The sequence below is a fragment of the Sabethes cyaneus genome, chromosome 2, assembly GCF_943734655.1.
Source record: "Sabethes cyaneus chromosome 2, idSabCyanKW18_F2, whole genome shotgun sequence".
Taxonomy (NCBI): Eukaryota; Metazoa; Arthropoda; class Insecta; order Diptera; family Culicidae; genus Sabethes; species Sabethes cyaneus.
The window spans coordinates 31,895,557-31,919,722 of record NC_071354.1 but is presented as its reverse complement, the minus strand read 5'-3'; the positions used below and the strand labels follow the sequence as shown (position 1 = coordinate 31,919,722).

The 24,166-nt window shown below is 40.5% G+C and overlaps 3 protein-coding genes across 6 annotated transcripts in view; 1 reads left to right on the top strand and 2 right to left on the bottom strand.

The window, feature by feature from the left end:
* Positions 1-3,937: 3,937 nt before the first annotated feature.
* On the top strand, positions 3,938-16,466 carry LOC128735236 (uncharacterized). Its single transcript, XM_053829731.1, has 4 exons — positions 3,938-4,299; positions 4,363-5,775; positions 6,532-6,698; positions 16,447-16,466. The coding sequence occupies exons 1-4, from the start codon at positions 3,938-3,940 to the stop codon at positions 16,464-16,466; spliced, it is 1,962 nt and encodes a 653-aa protein (XP_053685706.1).
* A 1,120-nt stretch (positions 16,467-17,586) lies between these two features.
* On the bottom strand, positions 17,587-19,188 carry LOC128735235 (uncharacterized protein K02A2.6-like). The gene has a single exon (XM_053829730.1). The coding sequence runs from the start codon at positions 19,186-19,188 to the stop codon at positions 17,587-17,589; it is 1,602 nt and encodes a 533-aa protein (XP_053685705.1).
* Positions 19,189-20,357: 1,169 nt separating this feature from the next.
* LOC128737397 (cholinephosphotransferase 1) overlaps positions 20,358-24,166 on the bottom strand; it is a 44,870-nt gene continuing 41,061 nt past the window's right edge. For all 4 annotated transcript variants that reach the window (XM_053832026.1, XM_053832025.1, XM_053832024.1 and 1 more), the window contains exon 7: positions 20,358-20,943. In XM_053832026.1, the coding sequence (XP_053688001.1) occupies positions 20,738-20,943 (206 nt within the window). In that variant the 3' untranslated portion in view covers positions 20,358-20,737. The remainder of the gene's footprint in view (positions 20,944-24,166) is intronic.

Below are 24,166 nucleotides of genomic sequence, written 5' to 3'. Positions count from 1 at the left end.
CCTTCCTTCAAAGCTTGATCTACTTGACCCACTTATTCCTCGCTGCCAGCGCTATCCCATATATAGCCGTCCCTGGCGAGGACTCATTCGTACCTCTGACCAGTACAGTCAACTTTCGCTAATTGCACCAAGCTCTTAGCCCACTTAATGAAAGACTTTCGTTAATTGGGCTGAGCCAACCCATCGGCAGACAACCATGTTTTCGCCGCCAACATCTCGTGTGTGCGAAAATGAGATAGCATGTCAGCACTGCGTTTCACTCAACTGCCAGCAGTCTGATTTGGGCCCGCTGTCAAATTTTGAGCCCAGGACATGCTGTCGCTGACGTTCACTGCAGCTCGATATAGAGATGTCGATGGGGTGGGCTGAGCTGTCAAAACCGAGGGATTCATCGATTGTTTTTATCGAAATCGTCGCAGAAAGGTTTATAAAAAAAATATACCTAAAGTGGATATGGAATCAAAGTGTGACTTAATCTTTTCGCTGCTGAAAATTATTTCTAGATTGTTTAACAAGTAAAGAGTAGAATTTTATACAATAATGTTAACATATATTGGCATTTTTAGCTGTTTCGCCGTGATGCTAAAAAAGGGAGAGTCAAGTTCAAAAATGATCAGAAAACGATATTATGCATTTGTATACCATTAATTTTATTAATTTTATTAATAATTAATTTATTAATTTTAATATTTTCTATATAAATTATTTTGTGCATTTGAAATAGTTCATTCAACAGCCCCACGCAAGAAAAAATACACTGTCAGAAATGACGTTTGACTTCGTTTTAGATGGGCTATAGCCCAAATAACGGGAGCCCGATTAAAACGTATAGCCCACCTAAAGATAGCCCAATGAACGAAAGTTGACTGTACACTTAACTATCAGAGGGATATTTGCACTGTCAAGAGGCTTCAGAGGGTAAATACCCAGGTAACCGCTAAGCACTGAATTAAGCTTGAAAGCTGCTCTAAATTTGCAAGTTACATGCTGCCAGATATAATTCAGCATTGTCAAAGCATAGCAGCTTTAAAATGGCATTCTCAATGCTGAATTAATATTTACTTGAAGCACTATGAAAAGCTGATAAGATGCTCTAAGCAAGCTTTATTGCCGTTACCGGCATCAAAAGAGATTTTGAACACTGCTCACACTTGCAGGAAATCTCCTTGCGAACGTACGCGTGATAACAGAAAAAATGCTTCCCTCTCTTTTTGTCTTACGCAAAATCCTGCACCGCCGATTGAATAAACATCAACACGAATCTATAGGGCATATGCATACGGATAATATGCAAGAAATATTTCTATACATGTATGCCATCACATAAAAAGAAAATAAAAGGTAGGTAATTCTCCCAAAGCGCAACTTATGGAAGATATGTGAAAAACAAAATCTTTTCCTTCATTCCGCCTTGATAAGCAAATCAAACATCCGAGTTAAGAATTTCGGTAATTTAAGTAGAGCTATTGGCAGCTGACTCGCAACTACCGTTTACAGATCAACTGGTAAAGGCGTTGCCCTACTCCTCTATTCCTATTCCTATCGACAGATTGGCTGGCGGTTCAATTCTAACCGAAAAAGAAAATAACAAAAAGCAATCTTGAAACGTCAACAAAGTACGCCATATAAGCATAACAGAGAGGGAAGATAAAAAAGGATGTACAATACATTTTTCGCATTTTTTTATGTTTGACGTTTTACCGTTACGCAACAGGCGTTACGTTTTATGACTTTTGTAAAGCTCCAAGCACTAATGTAGCCGGATATTTCGCCAAAACCGGCTTTCTAGCAGCTTTTTATAGGCATATTGAACTATGCTGCACGATATGGTGTGCACCATAGGCTAATAAAAAGCAAGATTTCTGCTTCTTTAAGTGCTCACTGGTTACTTGGGTATAGAATTCAGCATGAAGGAAGGGTAAATGGAGGGCCTGAAAATGAACCCATGCTAAAGTCACTTGACAAGGAATGGCTTGATTCTACTAAGATTCGAACCCACGACCACTCGCTTGTCAAAGCAGACTCGATAACCTTTCGGCTATGGAGCCCCCATCCGTCCAGTTATGTTCCACTTCAGTTGAACTGCAAAATGCGAAACAATGTTTACATTTTTACGCTCGAACAACAAACAATCATGGATGTTTCCATAGTAACTCCGTCAGGGCGAACTCGACGCTCCTGCAATGAATGTCAAAAGATTGGGCCCACTTGTGCTCAATAACCGCCATTATCGCTCGTGGAAAGCTGGATAGGCGTAGTTGAAGCGCACAACTATAGGCGCTCATTTCTATAGTTGCGCTACAATGTTTTTTCACCTGGCAACCTAGCAATATATACGGAATAACACAATTAAAGGAACACCAAATTTAATTAAGGGAAAATTAGCGCAACTGTTGGTACAATATAATTGAAAATTCATTTTTTTCGTTATAGGTACCCAAGTAACAATGGAAGCTGAATTGCAAGAGCAATGGTTGTTTACGGGTTGGTTTAAGGCGATCAAAGCTGCATAAAGTAAGCGCTCAAATGGTGTTTAAATAAGCGATGTATAAGCTACTTTAAGTTTTTCTAACCAGTTCTCTCCCAAAAGCTGATAATAAAGCTTAATAACTGATTTTTTTTGCTAAACAATCTGCTTCTAAACAGCCGTAAACATCAAACCGTTTTACGGCTGCTTAAAGGTGTTAAAATGTAGAGTGGAAGCTTTCATTAGGCTCACAGCTCTCAAACTACTTTAAGTCTGCTTAAGGGTGTTAAAGTGGCTTTACAAACTTCTACCAAGTTTTCTTTCGGCTCACAGCACACATACTGTCAGATCATAGAATTTCGCAATTCGGCTGACAGCAAAAGTTTGTAAGTTATCGACATTATCGACTGCTTCACGCTAGACGGGCTAGGCTTCAGGTGTAAAGATATTCTCGCTGTCTGTTCTGCAGATGCAAATGGGGCGGATCATACGGTGAGTGCTTATGGATCAAAAGATGGCGGGTTCAATTCCCGGAAAAAAGATATGCATTTTTAATTAGCTAGCTTACTTGTACGAATTAAAGTTATCCGAAACTAAAAATATCGCGTTGACGGCGAAATAAAAATGACGCGTTTCATATTTTTAAATTTAAAAATAGATTTTTTTTTTGGCTGCATAAAGGTTGATGAAGCGTTGATTAAGCAACTGGAAAAGTAGATTGCAAAACTATTTCTCGTTCTAAAAATAGAATTGACAGCATTGCGCAAATTTGCTATTTAAAAGTGCAAAAAAGTTTCTATTAAGCTTCATTGCAGCTTCGAAAGCAGCTATTAATTAGCATGAAGCTTGATAAAATCACCAGATTTAGATGTTCAAGAGCTGAAAAAAGGTTTTCATTTCTAAACCTAAACCATAGATCAGCCACAGGTTGAATAAAATCAGCTATAAAAGCGTTTGATCAGCCTGGAATTGTTACTTGGGTAAGGCTTCTCGTACAACGAATGCAATTGTCTTGCCTTGCGACAAATGCCTTGTGTTTGATATATTTATATTCCACAAAAATTAATTGAAGCATATGGCTCAATAAACAAGAAGAAAGAAATTACATTGTGCTTAGCTACGCGACCAAAATTAAAAATTCTTCAAGTTGGACTTAAAATCAAAGCAGATTTTTGTCCGTCTGGCATCTTTGTGTGCGGTTACGAATGTATAGTAATTTTTTCACTTGATGAACCCCTAGCCGTTGTGAAGCGCGAAAATTGCATTCATTTTTCGCACAAATGAACAAACGGAACAAACACGAAGTGTGTTGGTCTGTGCTGTGCTGACAAAGATCGACGACCGTTAATCGCAAAAGTTTGTTGTTTAATTGTGGATAGTTGCATAATTACTTCCAACCTGTAAGTAATGCTAAACTAGCGCTTTTAGCTCGTTCTTTATGACTGTAAAGCTTTTTATTATATAGAAAACATGGACTTCATCGTTCGAAGTATACTGGCCGATTCTGAGGTTGACCCAGGCTTTATAGATGCCGAAGATATGAATCGGATTTATCAAAACCCTTTAGCGAGGTATACAATGCAATTTCTCGAACATAGTAAGCCTCTAAAAAAAGCCAACGTTACAAAATACCGGGATTACGTACTGTCTAAAGGACCCGCCATCGACATTCCGGATTTACCTAAATGCAATCGAAAGGCCGCTGAAGTACGAAATGCAGGCAATCGCCTGTACCTGAATCAGCAATTCAAAAAAGCTCTAGAAAAGTACAATGAGAGCATTTGTTGGGCTGAGAACAATTCGGAGGAGCTGGCCATGTGTTATGCCAATCGGTAAATAAGTTGCGCCTTTTATCAAAATGTATAGGGACCTAAACTGTCTTTTTTTTTAATTAGGTCGGCTGTCTACTTCGAACAAGAAGAATATCAGTACGCTTTAGCGAATATAGCCCTCGCTAAAGAGAACAATTATCCGCAACGGTTTATGCCAAAGTTGCTGGACCGTAGGACGAAATGTCTGGTTAAAATAAACAACTCTGAAGGTCTAGATACTGTTCCGCAGGTGCGACTTGCGTTCAATGTCGATGTTAACCGAAAAATTCCTCACCTTGCAAAAGGCATCCGTATGGAGGTTCTCCCGACTTACGGAAGAAGCTTGGTCGTCGAGCGTGACTTTAAAGCTGGCGACGTTATCCTGCAGGAGAAGTCGATGATGGCCTCCATCAGTACGGAACTAAAGTATCTGAATTGCAACTATTGTTCGATTGAAAACTTCCACAGTCTTCTTCCTTGCCCGGATTGCGTATCCGTTATGTACTGTAGTGAACAGTGCAGGCAGAAGGCGCGAAAGGCGGGTCATCGCTTTGAATGTGGCATCGCGGAAAAACTGTTGCATATTTCGCACGGCACCAGCCGGTTCTATATGGGGCCAAGGATGTTTTTCTATGGTTTGTCTCTGTTCAATGACGATTTGGATGAGATGATGGCATTTGCCTCACAACAGTCCGACTCGGGCAATGCTAATCCGCTGTCTCTGGACTATAAAAACTACGATGCACTGGAGGAGTTCAAAATTTTTCACCAGGTTAAATTGCCTGTCAAGAAATTTCGCTACGAAAATTTGTTCCGTTTCTACTCAGCAATCTACTATTCTATCTACATAAAGCATCCTCTAGTAAAGTCAATTTTAACAAATCGGTCAAAGAAAAATTTCATGCTGAAATACTTTTTGGATTACATGAGAATTGTCGGCTTTCTAATTATCGGCACTCCGGAGCAATGGACGATCCAATTGCAGTCGCTCGCGTCGGTGTGCAATCATTCGTGCGACCCAAACACTATGGTCACGTATTTTTCCGGCCAGCTAAAGTTCGTTGTGATACGTCCGATTACCAAAGGTGAACAAGTTTTTGTCTCGTATGGCCCACTGTTCGGAAAACACGAAGAAGATGAGCGCGAAGAAATGATGGAAATTTTCTACTTCGTCTGCAATTGTTCGGCCTGTGATATTACCAAAATTGATGCGTGGCTAGCGTCAAGTATGCTTTGTCCACCAATACCAAGGAAACACATTGACGTTCTGCGAAAAACGTTGCGGAAAGACGATATACCCGAGGCAGCCAAAATGAATGCCATACAGCAGTTTGTCAAGCGACATGCCGCTCGTCATCCGGAGGACGATTTCCTGTCTGCACTGCACATGTACCGGCAGATGCTGTACGTAACCCATATGATGGAAATAAAAGCCCAGCTGCGTGCCAACATCGTTTTGCCCGTTCAATCTGGCACCGAAGAAGAAGGAAGTTCTGAGTAAATTTGTTCGTTATTTCTATAAACCTGAGTTCATTCCGTTGCCATCAACCATGTACACTGTGTACAGCCATCAACCTGTTATACGCTATTTGCTATTTAAATAATTTAGGCTAAGAAGTTAAGAGCCAAAGGCTCATATCCTCATGTTTTCAATAAATATGTTAATATGAATTGCGCCATTGTGCTGTTTTCAATGTTTTGTCTAAAAGACAGATCTGTCAATTTGGATTACTTGAAGGGAATCCACCCTTTCCCAAGTCCGTGGTATTTATGGGAGAGTCACTGAGTCGGAGGCTTTCTGTAATTTAACCCATCACTTCGTTTCCATATTTTTCTAAGCTACGGTAAAAATGCGTTTTGCGAACAATAACAACTTCTAAGCAAAGTGCCTGTGCCGAAGCCTGATATTTGTAGGGACGAGGAGGGAAACCTGGAACCAATGCTTCAATGAGCCTCTCAATGACGATATAACAGAAGAACATGAAATGAAAATTGACCTAGGAGTGCCTACAAACAATCGAAGAGATCCGGCGGTCAGTGGAAGAATAATAGAGCCGCCGGAAAGGATTAACTCCCGGCATAATTCTACAAAAATGACCAAGAACTGCGAAATTACGCTTAACAATGTTGCCTACTAGGTACTCTCCCAGATTTTGTCAGGTCATCTATCTCCAATAGCGAGAGAATTCGTAAAATAGTACCAGACGGGTTTTTGGGTCCCAATGCTACTATGGATCAATTTTTGACTCCTAGATATAATCCTCCAGAAATGTTGGGAGTACAACATACCCACGCATCGTATTTTCGTGGATTTCAGGGCAGTGAACAGGTAGATGGTATGGTAGATAATCCACGAGAATGGTTTTCCGGACAAACTGACGCAGCTGATCAATGCTACCTTAGAGCGAGTGATGTGCTACGTGAGCGTTTCGGGGACACTCTCGAGTCCTTTCGAATCGTGCAGAGTGTTGCGACAACGGGAGGGCTGTCCTGTATAATTCAACATCGCTATTGAAGGTGTGATCCTGCGAGCGGGCATCGAAACGAGAGGAACGATCCTTAGCAAAAGTAGCCACTCCTAGCCTTCTCAGACGACCTCGACATCATTACCAACAACCTTGGAACGGCGGAGGCAATCTACGCCAGACGCTGGGAGGATTATATTTCAAATCAATACATCGAAAACCAAACATATGGTTAGAAGAGGCTCCAGAGTTCATATATTTGCGATCTCTATTCACCGCCGACAATACGAGTAAGGAGATTGAACGACGCATTTAAACCGGAGGTCTGTAGACCGTAACTGTTGTTGAGACTGTTTTTGAACCAAAGGCGTTGCGGCCTATTTTTGGAAAAGGACAAATCGTAAGCGAAGAGTGGCGGAAGCATATGAATCACGAGCTGCCAGCACTACTTGGAAAGATACCTTTCGTACACCTGGCGATAGCCGGGAGACTACGGTGGGTCTGCCACATCGTGTAGATACCGGACCACTGATTGTGCAGTGAAATCCGTTCTCTTCAAGAACGCTACCGGTACCTACCAGGCATAGAAGGACCCAACGTGCTAGATGGCTCGACCAGCGTGAAGCCGACTAGCGTGTGTCGAGACGCTCAACGAATTGGCGATGAGTAGCCCAGGACCCAGTACAATGGAAAGAAATTCTTGATACAGTCCGGCTCTACGGGGCCGTTTTTGTATCAATTTTTTACCAATTATCATTTTTGTCATTTTTTTTTTGCTTTCGTGTTTTTGTGTTTTTTCTTTATGTTTTTATGCATTATTTTTCTATTATATTTTATGTATTATGCCAGGTTTGTATAATTTTCCTGTTATTTTTCTACCTTTCTAGGTAATTTTAGTATCATTTTTTAGTATCACGTTAATTTTGTTTTACTTTTTTGTGCCTTTTTATGCTGATTTTTAGAATATATCATTATTGTTTTATTTTATTTATTAATTCTTGTATTAATTTTTGTATTAATTCTTGTCATATTTTCTACCATTTATGTATCTTGACATTTTCCGGCTTGTAAATGGCTGAATAATGCGTACTATCGGTACCTTGCGCAACTGTAGACATAAAATAGACCCAACAATAGTCTATTGTCTCTTATCCAGTAACTCCTATCCCTACTTACTCATGGTACCAGCGGGGTACCCTGGTGGAAGTCAAGATGGTATGCTTCGTTGGCCCTCCGGTGAAACAGGCATTGCAAACTGCCACCACGATAAGCAATAGACGAGGAACAAAAAAAATTCGGCTCCGAACAATCGGAATAGACGACGACAGAGGACTATGGATTGGAAACTCGGGACGTGAAACTGTCGATCTCTCAGCTTCGAAGGGAGTCCTCGAGTGCTCTCTGATGTATTGAAAAGCCGCAAGTTCGACGTCGTCGCGCTGCAGGAAGTGTACTGGAAGAATTCAACGGTACGTGCTTTCAGAGATGGATCTACCAAAGCTGCGGCAACACACACGAGTTGGGTATAGCTTTCATAGGGAGATGCGGAAACGAGTGATTGTGATCAAGGGCCGGTTCTTCAATATAATCATCATCAACGTGCACAGCCCGCTCCTCAGAAGCACCGATGACCACAAAGAGGAATTTCACGCGCAGTTAGAACATGAATACGACTGCTACTCAAAACGTGATATCAAGATCGTCATCGGGGATTTCAATGCTCAGGTCGGCCAGAAGGAAGAACACAAACCGGAAATTGGAGCGTTCAGCGTACACCCGCTTACCAATGAAATGGGTCTAATGCTTATCGACTTTGCCGCCTCCAAGAACATGCCTGCACGTAGTACCTCCTTCCAGCACAGATTCTTACACAAGTACACCTAAAGGTCACCAGGTTTGGGCTTCAAATGGGGAGTTGACAACCTGGAAGGAGCTTACGCGACGAAATAAGGACTACGATTGGAAACTCGGGAAATGGAATTGCAAATCGCTCGGCTTCCCGGGTTGCGATAGGATATAATATATGATGAACTACATCCCCGATACTTCGAAGTCGTAGCACTGCAGGAACTTTGCTGGACAGGACAGAAGGTATGGAAAAGCGGCCATCGAGCGGCTACTTTCTTCCAGAGCTGTGGCACCACTAACGAGTTGGGAACCGGCTTTATAGTACTGGGAAAGATGCGCCAGCGTGTGATTGGTTGGCAACCGATCAACGCAAGGATGTGCAAGTCGAGGATTAACGGCCGTTTCTTCAATTACAGTATCATCAATGTGCATTGCCCACACGAAGGGAGACCCGATGACAAGAAGGAGGCGTTCTACGCGCAGCTGGAGCAGGTGTATGATGGCTGTCCACGACGGGACGTGAAAATCGTCATCGGTGACATGAACGCGCAAGTAGGACGGGAAGCTATATATAGACCGGTAATCGGGCCAAACAGCCTGCATGCCGCAATGAACGACAACGGCCAACGATGCGTAAATTTTGATGCTTCCCGCGGTATGGTAGTCCGAAGAACCTTCTTCCCCCGCAAAGATATCCACAAGGCCACCTGGAGATCACCAGACCAACGAATAGAAAACCAAATTGACCATATTCTAATCGACGGTAAATTCTTCTCTGATGTTATAAACGTTGGCAGTTACCGCAGTGCGAATATAGATTCGGACCACTTCCTAGTTGCAGTCTGCATGCGCTCAAAGCTCTCGACGGTGTATAACACGCGTCGAAGTCGTACGCCGCGACCCAACATCGAGCAGTTACGAGACGCCCAGGAATACGCGCGGCAGCTGGAAGCAGCGCTACCAACGGAAGAGCAACTTGGCATAGCAACTCTTGAAGATGGTTGGAAAGGCATTAAGACCGCCATCGGTCGTACTGCTCTAGCGGCACTAGGTACAATGAATCCGAACCGAAAAAACGATTGGTTCGACGGTGAATGCGAGCAATTAGCAACACCGTACGAGGGCGAATGTGGAGCGATATAAACAAGCACGGAACAGGCAAAACTCGGTCTTCCGGAGGAAAAAGCGCCAACAGGAAAAACGAGATCGCGAGGCGATGGAAGAGCTGTACCGTACTAACGATAAACGAAAGTTCTACGAGAAGTTAAACCGTTCGCGCAAAGGCTATGTGCAGCAGGCCGATATGTGTCGGGACTCAGACGGTAATCTTCTCACGAACGAACGTGGGGTGATCGAGACGTGGAAGGAGTATTATGACGAGCACCTTAAAAGCGATGTAGCTGAACATGAAGGTGACGATATGGGAATAGATCTTGAAGTGCATGCAGAAGACGACAGAATACAAGCCCCCGACCTCCGGGAGGTAGCAGAAGAGATCGGTCGGCTGAAGAACAATAAAGCAGCTGGGGCTGATCAGCTACCCGGCGAGCTACTGAAATACGGTGGTGACGTACCGGCTAGAGCGCTGCACTGGGTCATTGTCACGATTTACGAGGAGGAGCCACTACCGGAGGAGTGGACGGAAGTCATCGTGTGTCCAATCTACAAAAAGGGCGACAAGTTGGATTCTTCTAATTATAGAACCGCGCAATCACACTGTTGAACGCTACCTGTATACAAGGTACTCTCCCAACTTTTATGTCGTCGATTATCACCATTTGCAAAAAAGTTCGTGGGGCAATATCAACCGGGATTCATGGGTTCCTGTGCCACCACGGATCAGATTTTCGCGCTTAGGCAAGTGTTGCAGAAATGTCGCGAATACAACGTGCCCACGCATCATTTATTCATCGACTTCAAATCGGCGTACCACACGATCGATCGAGATCAGCTATGGCAGATTATGCACTACTACGGATTTCCGGATAAACTAACGCGATTGATCAAGGCGACGATGGATCGAGTAATGTGTGTTGTTCGAGTATCAGGGGCAGTCTCGAGTCCCTTTGAATCTCGAAGAGGATTACGGCAAGGTGATGGGCTTTCATGTTTGCTGTTCAACATCGCTTTGAAAGGTGTGATAAGAAGAGCGGGGATAGACACGAATGGCACGATATTCACGAAGTTCGTCTAGCTTCTTGGTTTCGCTGATGACGTTGACATCCCCAAGTAACAACGGTAGCTGAATTGTAAAAGCAATGGCTGTTTACGGGTAGGTTTAGGGCGATCAAAGCTGCAGTACTATGCACTAAATGATGTTTAAATAAGCGATGTTTAAGCTACTTTAAGTTTTTTTTAAACCAGTTCTCTCCCAAAAGCTGATAAACAAGCTTAATAGCGGATTTTTCTACTAAAAAATCTGCTTCTAAACAGCCATAAACATCAAACCGTTTTACGGCTGCTTAAAGGTGTTAAAGTGTAGAGTGGAAGCTTTCATTAGGTTCACACCCAAGTAACAATTTCAGGCTGATCAAACGCTTTTATAGCTGATTTTATTCAACTTGTGGCTGATCTATGGTTTAGGTTTAGGCTAAACCAACAGCTTTCAAACTACTACAGCTTTCAAACTACTTTAAGGCTGCTTAAGGGTGTTAAAGTGGCTTAACAAACTTCTACCAAGTTTTCGTTCGGCTCACAGCACACATACTGTCAGATCATAGAATTTCGCAATTCAGCTTACAGCAAATGTTTATCAGTTATCGACATTATCGACTGGTTCACGCTAGGTGGGCTAGGCTTCAGGTGTAAAGATATTCTCACAGTCTGTTCTGCAGATGCAAATGGGGCGGATCATACGGTGAGTGCTTATGGATCAAAAGATGGATTCAATTCCCGGAAAAAAGACATGCATTTTTAATTAGCTAGCTTACTTAGACGAATTAAAGTTATTTGAAATTAAAAATATCGTGTTCACGGCAAAATAAAAAGACGCGTTCCATTTTTTAAAATTTAAAAATAGATTTTTGTGGCTGCATAAAGGTTGATGAAGCGTTTATTAAGCGAATGGAAAAGCAGATTGCAAAACTATTTCTCGTTCTAAAAATAGAACTGACAGCATTGTGCAAATTGGCTATTTAAAAGCGCAAAAAAGTTCCTGTTAAGCTTCATTGCAGCTTCGGAAGCAGCTATTAATTAGCCTGAAGCTTGATAAAATCACCAGATTTAGATGTTTAAGAGCTGAAAAAAGGTTTTTATTTCTAAACCTAAACCATAGATCAGCCACAAGTTGAATAAAATCAGCTATAAAAGCGTTTGATCAGCCTGAAATTGTTACTTGGGTCATTACACGTACCTTTGAGAGAATGGCGAAACCGTACATCGGACTGAAAGCTGAAGCCAAACGGATTGGACCTGTCATTAATGAATCGAAAACAAAATACATGAAAGGAAGAGCTTCTAGAGAAGTGAATGCTGACCTCTCTTTCCGAATTCATTTAGACAGTGATGAAATCGAGGTGGTAGAAGAGTTCGTGTATCTATGCTCACTGATTACCGCAGACAACGACCCCAGCAGAGAAATACAAAGACGCATTATGGCAGGAAATCGTGCCTACTTTGGACTCCGAAGGACGCTGCGATCGAACAAATTCGCCACCGCACGAAGTTAATAATCTACAAGACGCTGATTAAGAGGTATCCATAAAGTACGTCACGTTTATAGGGGAGATGGGGGGTTGACCTAATCGTGACGATTTGTGACGTAAAGGGGGAGGGGGTATGAAGTTATGTGACGTCACATGAAAAAAAAATCAAATGGAAAATTTATTCGGGAAATTATAATTTAGCCTTCGTTTTAAGATACAACTATTGAAGGCTTCTATAAAATTGACGTACTGATGGATTTTAAAACAAATAGTTAAATTTTTTGAATGAATACTCCTTTTTAACATATATGTGTGAACAGGACTCATTTATTCTATGTAGTATGCACTCTCCATTGAAGCTTTAAAGAATATGCAGTACACCGCTGAAGAGCTGCTTGAGTACCGTCCTGCCTAAAAGATTTTTGCAAGCGCAAATAGCAGTCGCACAAACTCCTGAAGGGTTACGGGATGCTACTAGAGACCCATGGAAATGTTTTCCCTTGATATTCGTGCTGAACTCAATCGATGAACAAAAACTCATACCGAAGTTCCACGGCTGCTTTTATGGTTTCTCGGTATAATTTATACTGCCCCTCACTCAAAAGCTCTCTGAAGGATAGAGTTTAAGCCACTTGCGGATTAAATTTCGCATCTAAGGTAGTGTTGAATGATTGCACGATTGAATGAATACACAAAATGACAAAATCCGTCAGAAAAGTTCTTCCAAGGCGTGTTGCTGCAAGACGTCAGCAGGAAGTCCTGATTCTTTCAACTAGGTCAGACGAATTTGTGTGGATGGATGTGGACGACACATTAGCGACTTCCGAAGCGTATCCGATTGCAGCAATTGGAGATCATTTTCAAAATCCGTGAATCGATGACTTATAAGTTCGAAAATGTTCCTTTTTTTATTTGCTGAAATTCATTTGATAGCTTTAAATAAAAAGTTGGAATGAATATTTAATTTTTTTGTTGTGAAGGAGGGGGGGCGGGGTTGGCGTGACGTGACGTACTTTCTCAGGGGGGGTCACGAATGTGTGACAAAATGTGACAAGGGGGGAGGGGGGGGGGGTTGATTTTGGTCAAAATTGACGTGACGTACTAAATGGATGTCGCCTAACATATAACAAATTTGTGTATTCAACCCGAAATGAAATGAGATAAATTTTATCTATCAAAGCGGAGCAAATGAACACCAAAAATTCATCCAATTCCAACTTGGACTGAATAAATAAATTCGCTGTTACAGAAACATATCTTCATCCTCACCTTATATATGCTCTCATTGAGTAAAACAACTATCAATCTGTCAAATATGATATGGTTCGCATTCTGAACCAGAGATGCCAGAAGTGAAGACATGTCTTCATTTTGAAGACATTTCTGTTACAAAAAAGTGAAATGTCTTCGCTTGAAGACATGTGAAGACATGTCTTCACCATGCAATTTGAATGGGCGGAAAGCCGAAGGAAGACAAATGAAGACATTTTTCCTTGATTCGTGAAGACTTTTCAAAAAATCAACTGGCATCCCTGTTCTGAACTGATTTTAACCACTCGAAGAGAAAAGCTGGCCATTTGTGTACACCGACAAATTGTTAGGATTTGGGAGACAGAACAGCTACCGGAGCAGTAAAATAATGGGGTTATCTGATCGATCTACAAGAAGGGTGTCCAGTTGGACTGTGAAAACTATCGAATGATCGCCGTTCTCAATGCCGCTGCTGTCCCAATCCTAAATCATTTTTCGCCGTCTATCACCAATTGCGAAAAGATTTGTGAGAATTTATCTGGCAGGCTTCGTTGAAGGATCAAATATTTACGCTGCGGCAGATCCTCTAAAAGGGTCGTGAATAAAGAGTTGCCACGCACCACTTGTCCGTTGACTTCAAAGCCACATATGATACCATAGACCCATGAACGATACCATAGAAAACCATGAACGAGAACAGCTTCCCCAGGAAGCTCATCAAACTGATTTAATGTACGATGGATGGTACACATTGCTATGTGTGAATTTCGGGTGGATTGTTGAGTACATTCGAATCACACAGAAAGTTTCGTCAAGGTGATGGACTCTCATGCCCGCTGTTCCTGCGAGTGGTCGAAGTTTTCGAAACACGAGTGTTAAGATCGATCTTCCGTGGCGTATCAGGCGATCGGAGAATGAAGGCGGAGAATGAACTATGAACTCGCACAGCTCAATGGGGAACCCAGTTTTCAAAAGGTGGTTAAAGCTGGACGAGTACGATTGACAGCTGCCATGCAAAGATGATGTTCGCTTCAAATCCGGTAGGTACAAACCAACCAGGGGCACAGCGAGCAACATGGTTAGACTAGGTGGTGCAGGATCAGGCGGAGAGTATGCGATGTCCAAAGAATTGAAGACCGCTGACGAAAAGGCGGTCTCCTCTCGACACTTCTTGGATTATGGCTTTAGGCTTTGAACTTACCCACGATTTCGACGCCTTCGCAACCTCCCAATTGTTGGTTTGTGATGATCCAGATAAGTAAGTTTTGAATACACGAACGGTTGAAGTTTTCAGATTAGAACTAGAATAATATCGGTATCCTGTATCTAGGCTTGGATCTTGTATCTTGTAGTATCGTAATTCTGTAATACAAATAACTTCATTCGCATTTACATTGACCATCATAGTAGGCTATGCGCATTAGTTATAAAACCTATAAAAGACATAATACATTCTTACTGAATCTACCTTTCGAACCACACGTGTTTCATATATCTCCGTCTAGTTTGAAGCTGTTACATTTTGGCGACGAGGATGGGATCGGCAAATTCGTTTGGTATGTATAAAATACTTAGGAAAATAACAAATCGCGAGTAGATTGCTTAAATGCAGATATATTGATGTGAATGATTCTAGCACGATCAAATTATAAAATAAAAAAAGGACTGTTTGGTTTGAGATACCTTGCTTGAATGCAGTAGACAGAAAATTTAATTTGTGACAAAGCGAAACAAGCTGATACTCGTTGCTTAAATGCAGTAGACAGAATTGTGATTTGTGAAAAAGAGACTCGTTGCTTAAATGCAGTAAGTGAATTTTGTTTTGTAGAAATTGGTTTTAAATGAGAAACGTGTCTACGGTACTTTACGCCTGAGTCTTTTGAAGATACTATAACTTCTCCTCCTTTTCTTTTCAGGACCTTGTAAACCTGCGGTTCGTAATATGGGGATAGTTTATTTGTTCTTGTCATTTTCTTTACCAGAACATCGTCTCCCTCAGCAATATTATTTGGTTTAGCATTTCGTCTTATGTCTGCATATAACTTTCCTCGTTCTTTAGCCTCCTTATCACGATCTACCACTTCCTCATCTTCATCTGCTGGCTGATAAATTGACGGAAGCCGATCACGTATGTTGAAGCCAAGAAGCATTTCAGATGGAGTTTTTTTTGTAGTTGAGTGTGGAGATGAACGATACATTAGTAAATATTTATTTAATTCTGCAATCCAGTCAGAATTTGTTTCTTGACTAATTATCAGTCTCTTTAAAAGAGATCGGTTTTGTCGCTCGACTTCGCCGTTTTGTTGGGGCCAATACGGAGTTGTGTTAATTAGTTTTATATTGTTGGAACTACAAAACTCTCGGAATTCATCACTTATAAATTGAGGCCCATTATCAGCGGTGATGGAAAGCGGCAGACCAAAACGAGCGAATATTGCATTTAAACGTTTAATAGTTTCAGTTGTATCTGTTTTTGTCATGATTTCTACCTCTATATAACGGCTGAAATAGTCAACTATCACGAATAAAAAATGAGCGGACGGCAGTGGTCCAAGGAAATCGATAGCTACATGCTGCCATGGTCCTGAGGGTAATTCCCTTCGCTTAATCGGTTCTGGTGCAGATGGTGCTCCGACCAGCATGCATCCTCGACAATTTCTGACGTATTGTTCAACTTGCGTATCTAACTTTGGCCACCAAACCTTTGCTCTCAATCGCTGTTTCATAATAGTCATACCAGGGTGACCCTCGTGAGCTAAGTCCAATGTCTGTTTTCTCAGTGATTCTGGAATTACCATTCTAGTTCCTCGTAACAGAATCTTTCCAGCAAAACACAATTCTGTAGCAAATACCTTAAACGGTAATGCACTTTCTGACCAAATATCTTCTTCTATGCCAAGACGGACTGACTGAATAATATTGTCAATTTCAGATGCTGTTTCAATCTCTGTGATTTTCAGAGCAACCGGCGATGCATTAGAAACTACCCAAGCTATGTAATGTTCTGTATATTCGTCAAAAGATTTTCCAGTCACATTATCTGTAACGGACAACCGTGATAATGGATCTGCTATATTTGATTTGCCCGGGCGGTAGACAACTGTTGCTTTGTATGATTGTAATCGAACAACCCATCTTTCAATCCTGGCACATGGTTTGGATCTTGGACCGAAAAGTGCCTCCAACGGTTTATGATCCGTTATTAATTCGAATGACCGACCATATAGATAGAAGTGAAATCGCTCAACTGCCCAAACAAGAGCAAGTGCCTCCTTTTCGATCTGAGCGTACCTCTTTTCAACATCGGATAAGCTTTTACTTGCGTAAGCAATAATCCTTGGACCTTGTTCATTAATTTGAAGCAGGACTGCGCCCAACCCAACCGGGCTGGCATCAGCAACCAGCTGCGTACGATCAGATTCATCGAAATATCCTAATGTAGTAGGACAAGTCATAAGCTCCTTTAACTTAGCAAATGCTACTTGTTGCTCGAGTCTCCAAACGAAACTTTGTTTTTGAACCGTTAATTGTCGTAATGGATGCGTCAAAGTTGCCAGATCGGGAATAAACCTGCCAAGGTAATTAACTAAGCCCAAGAAACTTCTTACCTCTTCTGCAGATTTTGGTTCTCGGAAACGACGGATGGAGTCTAATTTATCAATGTCTGGCTTGATCCCATTTGCTGACAAGATATGTCCCAAAACTCTCATTTCAGATACTCCATAGATACATTTTTCTTCGTTTAGGATCACATTCCATTCATGTAATCTTTGAATGACTTTTTCCAATCTTATATTATGCTGACTCTGATCAGATCCATGAATAATTATATCGTCGATATAAATCAAACACCCTTCGCACCCGCTCAGAATCTGTTCCATTGTTTTTTGGAAGAGTTCAGGCGCGCAGTTTATACCAAACATTAGTCGGGTATAACGAAACAAGCCTTTACGCGTAATGAACGTAGTAATTTCGCGGGATTTCTTTGATATTTCAACCTAAAATAAAACATTAAGATCTTAGCTTCCGAAACTTGAAAATTTATTTGATTTAATTCAACAATCAAAATCAAAACTGATGCAATATATATGTTATATATACTAAATATCGTCAGACACATCACCTACCTGGTGAAAAGCATTTTTTACGTCTAAACGAGAGAAAACCTTTGCCTTTGCCAAATGTGGCAAAAAATCTTCAAGAGTTGGTAAAGGATGATTTTCTCTTTCTACAGCTTCATTTGCTCGACGCATATCTACACATATGCGCACGTCGCCATCATTTCCTTTGGGTACCACTACTATAGGAGATATCCATTTCGCTGGTTCGTTCACCGCTTCGATAACACCTTGCTCAAGCAAGTTGTCCAGTTTATTATCCACTACCTTCTCTAAAGCCACCGGTATTCGTCGATACGGTTGAACAACTGGTACAGCATCTGCTTTAATCGGAATATCTACGATTATATCTCTGATTGTTCCTAGCTTCTTACTTTCAGCATTAACTTCTACTTTATTAACAGGCATTCCTATCTTTAGGACACCCATAGCCATTGCTGTATCTCGTCCAATCAAAATTTTACCATTTCCTTTTATAACATAGAACTCAGTCGATAAGCTAGCATCACTCAACTTGACCGTAGCTGTAAACACACCAATTAGCTGTAACGATTGTCCTCCATAAGCTTTGAACACCATTGACGCTTCTCGACGTTGGTTTGACACATTTATTTTTTTTTCTTTTAATCTTTCCCAATTTGATTCACTAAGCAAGTTATACTTAGAACCGGAATCTATCACTGCTGAAACAGTAACGCCACCTATTTCACACCGAATTTCTACATTGCCATCCAATGTTGTAATGTTGAAAACGTATTCAGTTTGTTCATCAGCTATGTGCTTTACAACGTTCATTTGGTCGTTCTTATGGCCCATATCAGTATTATTAATATTTACTCGGCTTTCAAATCTTGGATTACTATTTGTTTTCCTCGACTCATTCCTTGATTGCTTGCTACGGCATTTCTTTTGAAAATGGTCCTTTCCACCGCACTTATTGCATAGCTTCCCTTTTGCTGGACAACTATCATCTTTAGCAACATGTCCAAAGTAACCGCAACGATGACATTCAAACTGTTTCGGCGCGTCGAATTTCTTCCTTTTTCCATATGTTGTTTCAATCTTATTAACATCCTGTGATTTCAGTTCACCTACACCGGCAAACGATTTTTCTTGTTGAGAGACGGTTTCGAAAATTTTTGCTATTCCTAACACCTGGTCGAGATTGACATCCCCTTGTTTTAGTAATTCGCGACGTAGTTTAGTTGATTCACACTTCTCAATAATTTGATCTTTTATATTTTCTTCCGCTCCATCACCGAACCCACAACGTTCTGCTTGAACGCGTAATCTAATAGTGAAGGCGTCAATATTTTCCCCAGTTCGTGGCTTCATTTGACGTAGCAAGTGTCGTTCATAGGTAGAATTTTCCTTTGGCAAGAAAAAGTCATTCAACTTACTTTTAGCTTCATCGTAAGCAGTCATATTCGGTGTATAATGCTCAACATTCAGCAACGGTCCACGTTCGTTAATTCCTGGTACCTCGGGTAATGTATCGAAGAGTTCCTGAACGCTCGGTCCCGCATAGTGCAGTAATAAATCTCGCTTCCATTCGTCATCATCAATCCGGCTTGCACGAATCATGGCCTCAAAAGATCTTAGCCACTTACGCCACTCTATGCCAACATCATTAGTATACGACGCGTATTCAAACACTCTTAGCTGCAGTCCAAGTGATCGCATTGTTTCTGTAAAACATCAAATCAATCAGCACATCAGTCACTCGACTCCTCAGTTCAATTTTTTTTAACTTGATTTAACTATAAATGCGTCTCACTATAATACAATTCTTCAACGTATATCTATTACTTTTAAACAACTAACCGATTACTTGACATAACAAAAATATCTTGTATGTCTTGACAAATATGTTCTACTTTGCTCGGCTCGTAACTACTTTGTCTCTGCAAGTTTCGTTCTGCTTTCATAACTCAACCCATAGTTACCGTAGTAACCATTGTTACTAAGGTAACCATTTTTTGTTTATCGCCAAACGGTTCTTGTTCGAACTGCATTATTCTGATTTTCTCGCATCATCAAAGTAACCATAGTTACTATGGTAACTATAATTGTGCATCACCTAACTTTTCTCGAGAATCACTTTCAGAAACTAATGAACTAGGATTATCTACTAAATCAAGCAATGAGAAGCAATCTGATAGATGTAAACGAATTATCCGTAAACCAGCTTATATGCAAGACTATGTACAATCAGTATTGACTGATCCCAATGATGCTTAGGATTAATAATAAAAAAAAAAAAATAGATAGTAAATGTAGTATCGTAATTCTGTAATACAAATAACTTCATTCGCATTTACATTGACCATCATAGTAGGCTATGCGCATTAGTTATAAAACCTATAAAAGACATAATACATTCTTGCTGAATCTACCTTTCGAACCACACGTGTTTCATATATCTCCGTCTAGTTTGAAGCTGTTACATATCTAGGAACACTAAAAACTTACTTTTCGTTGTCGACAAAAATGTTAATGTCCTTACTCCAAGGAAAAATTAATTTCAAGCTTAAAACCTATTTTATTTCATCTTCCCTGCCTTGGTGGTTAGAGTTCAAGTTTGTTCTTCTGTCTAATCATGGATATCAAATCATAGCCAACTATGTCCGCAACTATCATGGTCCGGTGATGAACATTTTGCTGCGAAGTACCTATATTGACAATTAGGTATAATGCTTTCTCATGTGTTTCGGATTAATAAGCAATACAACGAAGGTTCAATGTTACTCGTAATTATTTAATAAATAAATATCCCTATTTTACCTATATTACTTCAGGCACCTTCGAAGTGCTATGATCTCCAGTGCCCAGTGCCAAAATCTAAGGACCAATACTCGATTGAGTAACGCACGCAGACCCATTATTGGGAATAAAAATTGACTTCCGAAATTTTTGACGAACAGTATCGAATGCCGCCATTTTTCGATCGAAAATAAAAACCGTCTAAAAGGCAAGCATCAGGCGTCGCACAGACTTACGACTAAATTCTACACTTCCATAGATAGATTTTGCGGTATTGTTTGTTGTTACTTCACTAACAATTTTACTAACAGGCCACGACGACACGGACCGGCGCGGCGCGGCGGCGCCCCCATCGAGCAAAGCCCTCTTACTACAGCACCTTCCTCGGGGACGAACTGGGCGTAATGCGCGGCGATCCGGTGCTGCTTTCGGACTGTGTCCGCCGGAAGGTGGGTGGAACGTGCAGACCGGTGCGGCTGGGGCTGATCGGTGGCGATTTGCTGCCACTGCGGCTGCTGCTGTCGTTGTTATTCAAACCGAACCGCAGATCCGTGTCCACCTCCGAGGACGGCGATCCTGCGAAGATTTTGCCCGGATTTTGAAAAATGCAGTAGACAAATAGAATTAGAATAAGGTTTGGTTTTGAAGCACGGAATAGGTTATAAGTTTGGTTTTATGGGAAAGCCATCAAACAAAATAAAATCTACAGTGACAGTTTAATGAAATTAGGTGAGCTTAACTATTATAGAGTTGAAATTATCCCAACAGTCTGTGTGCAGATAGACTGATTGAATGAAACGCAGCACATGAATTGAAATCAGTTCGGGGTATTTTGGAAAAGTACGAACAGTTTGTAAAAGATAATAGTGAAGTGGCTGAAGCAGACACACAATAAAAAAATATAGAAATATACAAGCCAATTTCTTCTTGATCTGTAAACAATTTTAAAAGCTGCAGAATGCGGTAACTTAAATAAAATGAAAGCAATAATAATAATAGTTATATATTAAATTAAATAAGACCAAACAAACAATTTATTTAATATTTAGAAAACAAATAATTACAGCTAAATCGTACACGATAACGTGAAAAGAGGGCATCAAAGTTACAAACAAACACAGAACAAATAAAAGTGAAAGGGGATAAACACACACAAAAAAACTAGACAAAAACACACGTGTAAATAGGAACCTAACCACAGTAATGCTCAACTTAAAATTAAACATATTGAGCTCGTTAAAAGCGTCTTAAAAGCAGCAAATGAAAACTACTAACCTTCTACATGCCCGCCCGCACGCACGCACGCACGTTGTGCTGACCTAACGAAGCTGAGGAAGCTGTTGCTAGCCCTTAATTTCTCGCCGATTTAGTTTTAGTCACAAAAGGAATTATCGGACAGTTACAGAAAATAGTACAGTTCCGATGAATCCATTCGATCTCATCAGTGACAGACAAACACAAGCACAAAGAACGAATGAAACACCGAATCTTATCGTCATCATCTTCATCATCAATTGAACATCACTCTCTATTTATCGAAACAATTAACATACTGGCAACAGTGGTATGAGTCTAATACGCACTTTCTATAGATTAATTAATAACCGAAATTCCTGTTTGCATCTTCATCTTATCTCATAGCACGATTTTGTTTTTTTTTTAATTCTTGAAAGAGTTCCGGGTACCAAAGCATTTATTTGGGTTGAAAAAAAATTATTAGTCAATCCAGATTTTTTTTATTAAAAAACATCCTAAACCATGCGAAATTCCTTAAATGCACATCGGTTGGCATTTCGAGTTTTTTCACCATGTTTTTTTTCTCTAGCTAGCGATTGGCTTGGTTGTTTTGTTAGTAACGCCCACCTTTATGCGAAATCGAATTGATAAATAAAACTTTATCAAACCGCCTTCTACACCCTTCGTCTAGATTGATTGGCTCAATTACATTACGCAGTACTTTTGCTCGGACATTATTATGCACGGACACCACTTAGTACAACAGGTGAATAGAGAAAAAAAAAACGAATGACTTTAATGCAAATGATAAGTATTTTTAATACAAAACAATAGAAGGAACAAAGAATTAGCGTGTAAACGTAAGGGAAAAGCCTTTGCAACAAGCGGATGTGCCCGGATGTGTGTTTTACACTGTTTTGGTTGTACCAAACGACGACGACGACGGAACAGTCTTTTTACAATGGAGGAGTTCCGTTCCAAGGATGACAGAATCATCCTTGGAACCTGATATCAAGAGAATAAAAATAATAACACAATATTTGATAATAATCATTACTAACACGAAAACATTTATAAAATATTAAACAGAACTAACGAAATGCCTGTGATCTAGTGATGACACAGTATTACATTTCATTTTTAAGCTTACAAAACTTTTTAAATTTTAATAAAAGTAAAGAAAAGAAATTACAATCGTTTTCGTTAACAGTTTTACAATTATCTTAATACGATTAGAAGCCTGGGCCGAATGGTTTCAGAATTTTAAAATATTTAATAATTTTTCACGTGGTTAACATCCGCGGGAAATCAGGAAAAATATTCCTTGATAAATCCGGAAACTCTAAAAACCTTCGACCCCAACCTATTTTCTACCAGTTAGATACAACTTAAAGATGCTTATAAATTCGAATTCGATGCGTGTGATTGGAAATAATCATTTAATTCACTGTTCGCCGTAGCCTTAGAAGGAGCTTTTGTATAGCATTGTGTAGGTTTTAATTTGCCCCTGTGACGCTCGATAACTTAACAATTCCGAACCAAAATCCACTTTGTATGCCTGAACGTGCCTGCCCATTGGCCATTATGATTTCAGTTAAGTCTTTCGTCTTAATGTCTTTCGTTAATCTTTCGCAATATTGATCGCACTGTAACAGTAGAGAAAGAGTTGAAAAAGACTCACTTCCGTTTAATTCTACTACTTGTGTGTTAATTGTGACGAATAGATGCACTGCAAATACCTAAAACTGGTAGAATTAAACAGAAGCGAGGTTTTTTACCTTCTTCTTAAAATGGGAATGTCTATGTTTCAGATAAAGGTCCTATTACGCAGGTCATGTCCAGTAACTCGACTCGAGTCAGTCAAATGCGAGCCCCGCCAATTGAGAACTAATAACTCAAGCGATTTCCTGGTCGATTTTAAATACGTTTGCATCAATCAATCTTTGAACCAAGCCTGGCCCCGAGGAACCAAATTCCGGTCAATTCACGGCAAGAAAAAAGTGGCCGCGTTGGTCAGAAAAGAGCCCATCGGTGGAGGCATAAAATAATAAAATATCCTAAGAATGCGCGGCCCAGTTTATCCAAGGGTGCGCGCAAAGAAGGTGAAAATGGAACAAACCCTAATTAAAATGCTTCTTACGCGTGCCTTGCGGCATATGAACGTGGTGGTGAGGCGAAAAGTGGCAGCTCAAAACTGAGTTAATTGAAGAAATTTTAGTCATCAGACTATTTCGCAGAAATTTTTTTTTAGAAAATTGAACTTTTGACAATAAAATATTGGTGGAGTGGTAATGATAAATTAGTCAGACTATGTCAGTTTACTCGTCCGTGCTCGTGGAAAAAAGTGGACTCCAAAGAAGACTTCAACTTAATTTTTCTAGGCAATGAAAATTGATGTCTGTGCTAGTAAAACACCTTATATTCTTAGCAAATGTACTGAAAATAGCATGGCATGACATTTGGTCATTTTTTAATTGCGCGCACTCAGAAATCACTCACATTGGAGTCGATGCGTATAAGATCCGGTTCCGGTTGATTGATGTACGTTCGATTAAAGAGTATT

Excerpts from the sequence above, each read along its gene's own strand:
- LOC128735235 (XM_053829730.1), bottom strand. The coding sequence starts at position 19,188 with ATGATTCGTGCAAGCCGGATTGATGATGACGAATGGAAGCGAGATTTA.
- LOC128735236 (XM_053829731.1), top strand. The coding sequence starts at position 3,938 with ATGGACTTCATCGTTCGAAGTATACTGGCCGATTCTGAGGTTGACCCA. Across the intron at positions 5,776-6,531 it reads GAAGAAGAAGGAAGTTCTGA|ATATAATCCTCCAGAAATGT; the intron begins GTAAATTTGTTC and ends TTTGACTCCTAG. Across the intron at positions 6,699-16,446 it reads TAGAGCGAGTGATGTGCTAC|AGCAACCGGCGATGCATTAG; the intron begins GTGAGCGTTTCG and ends TGTGATTTTCAG.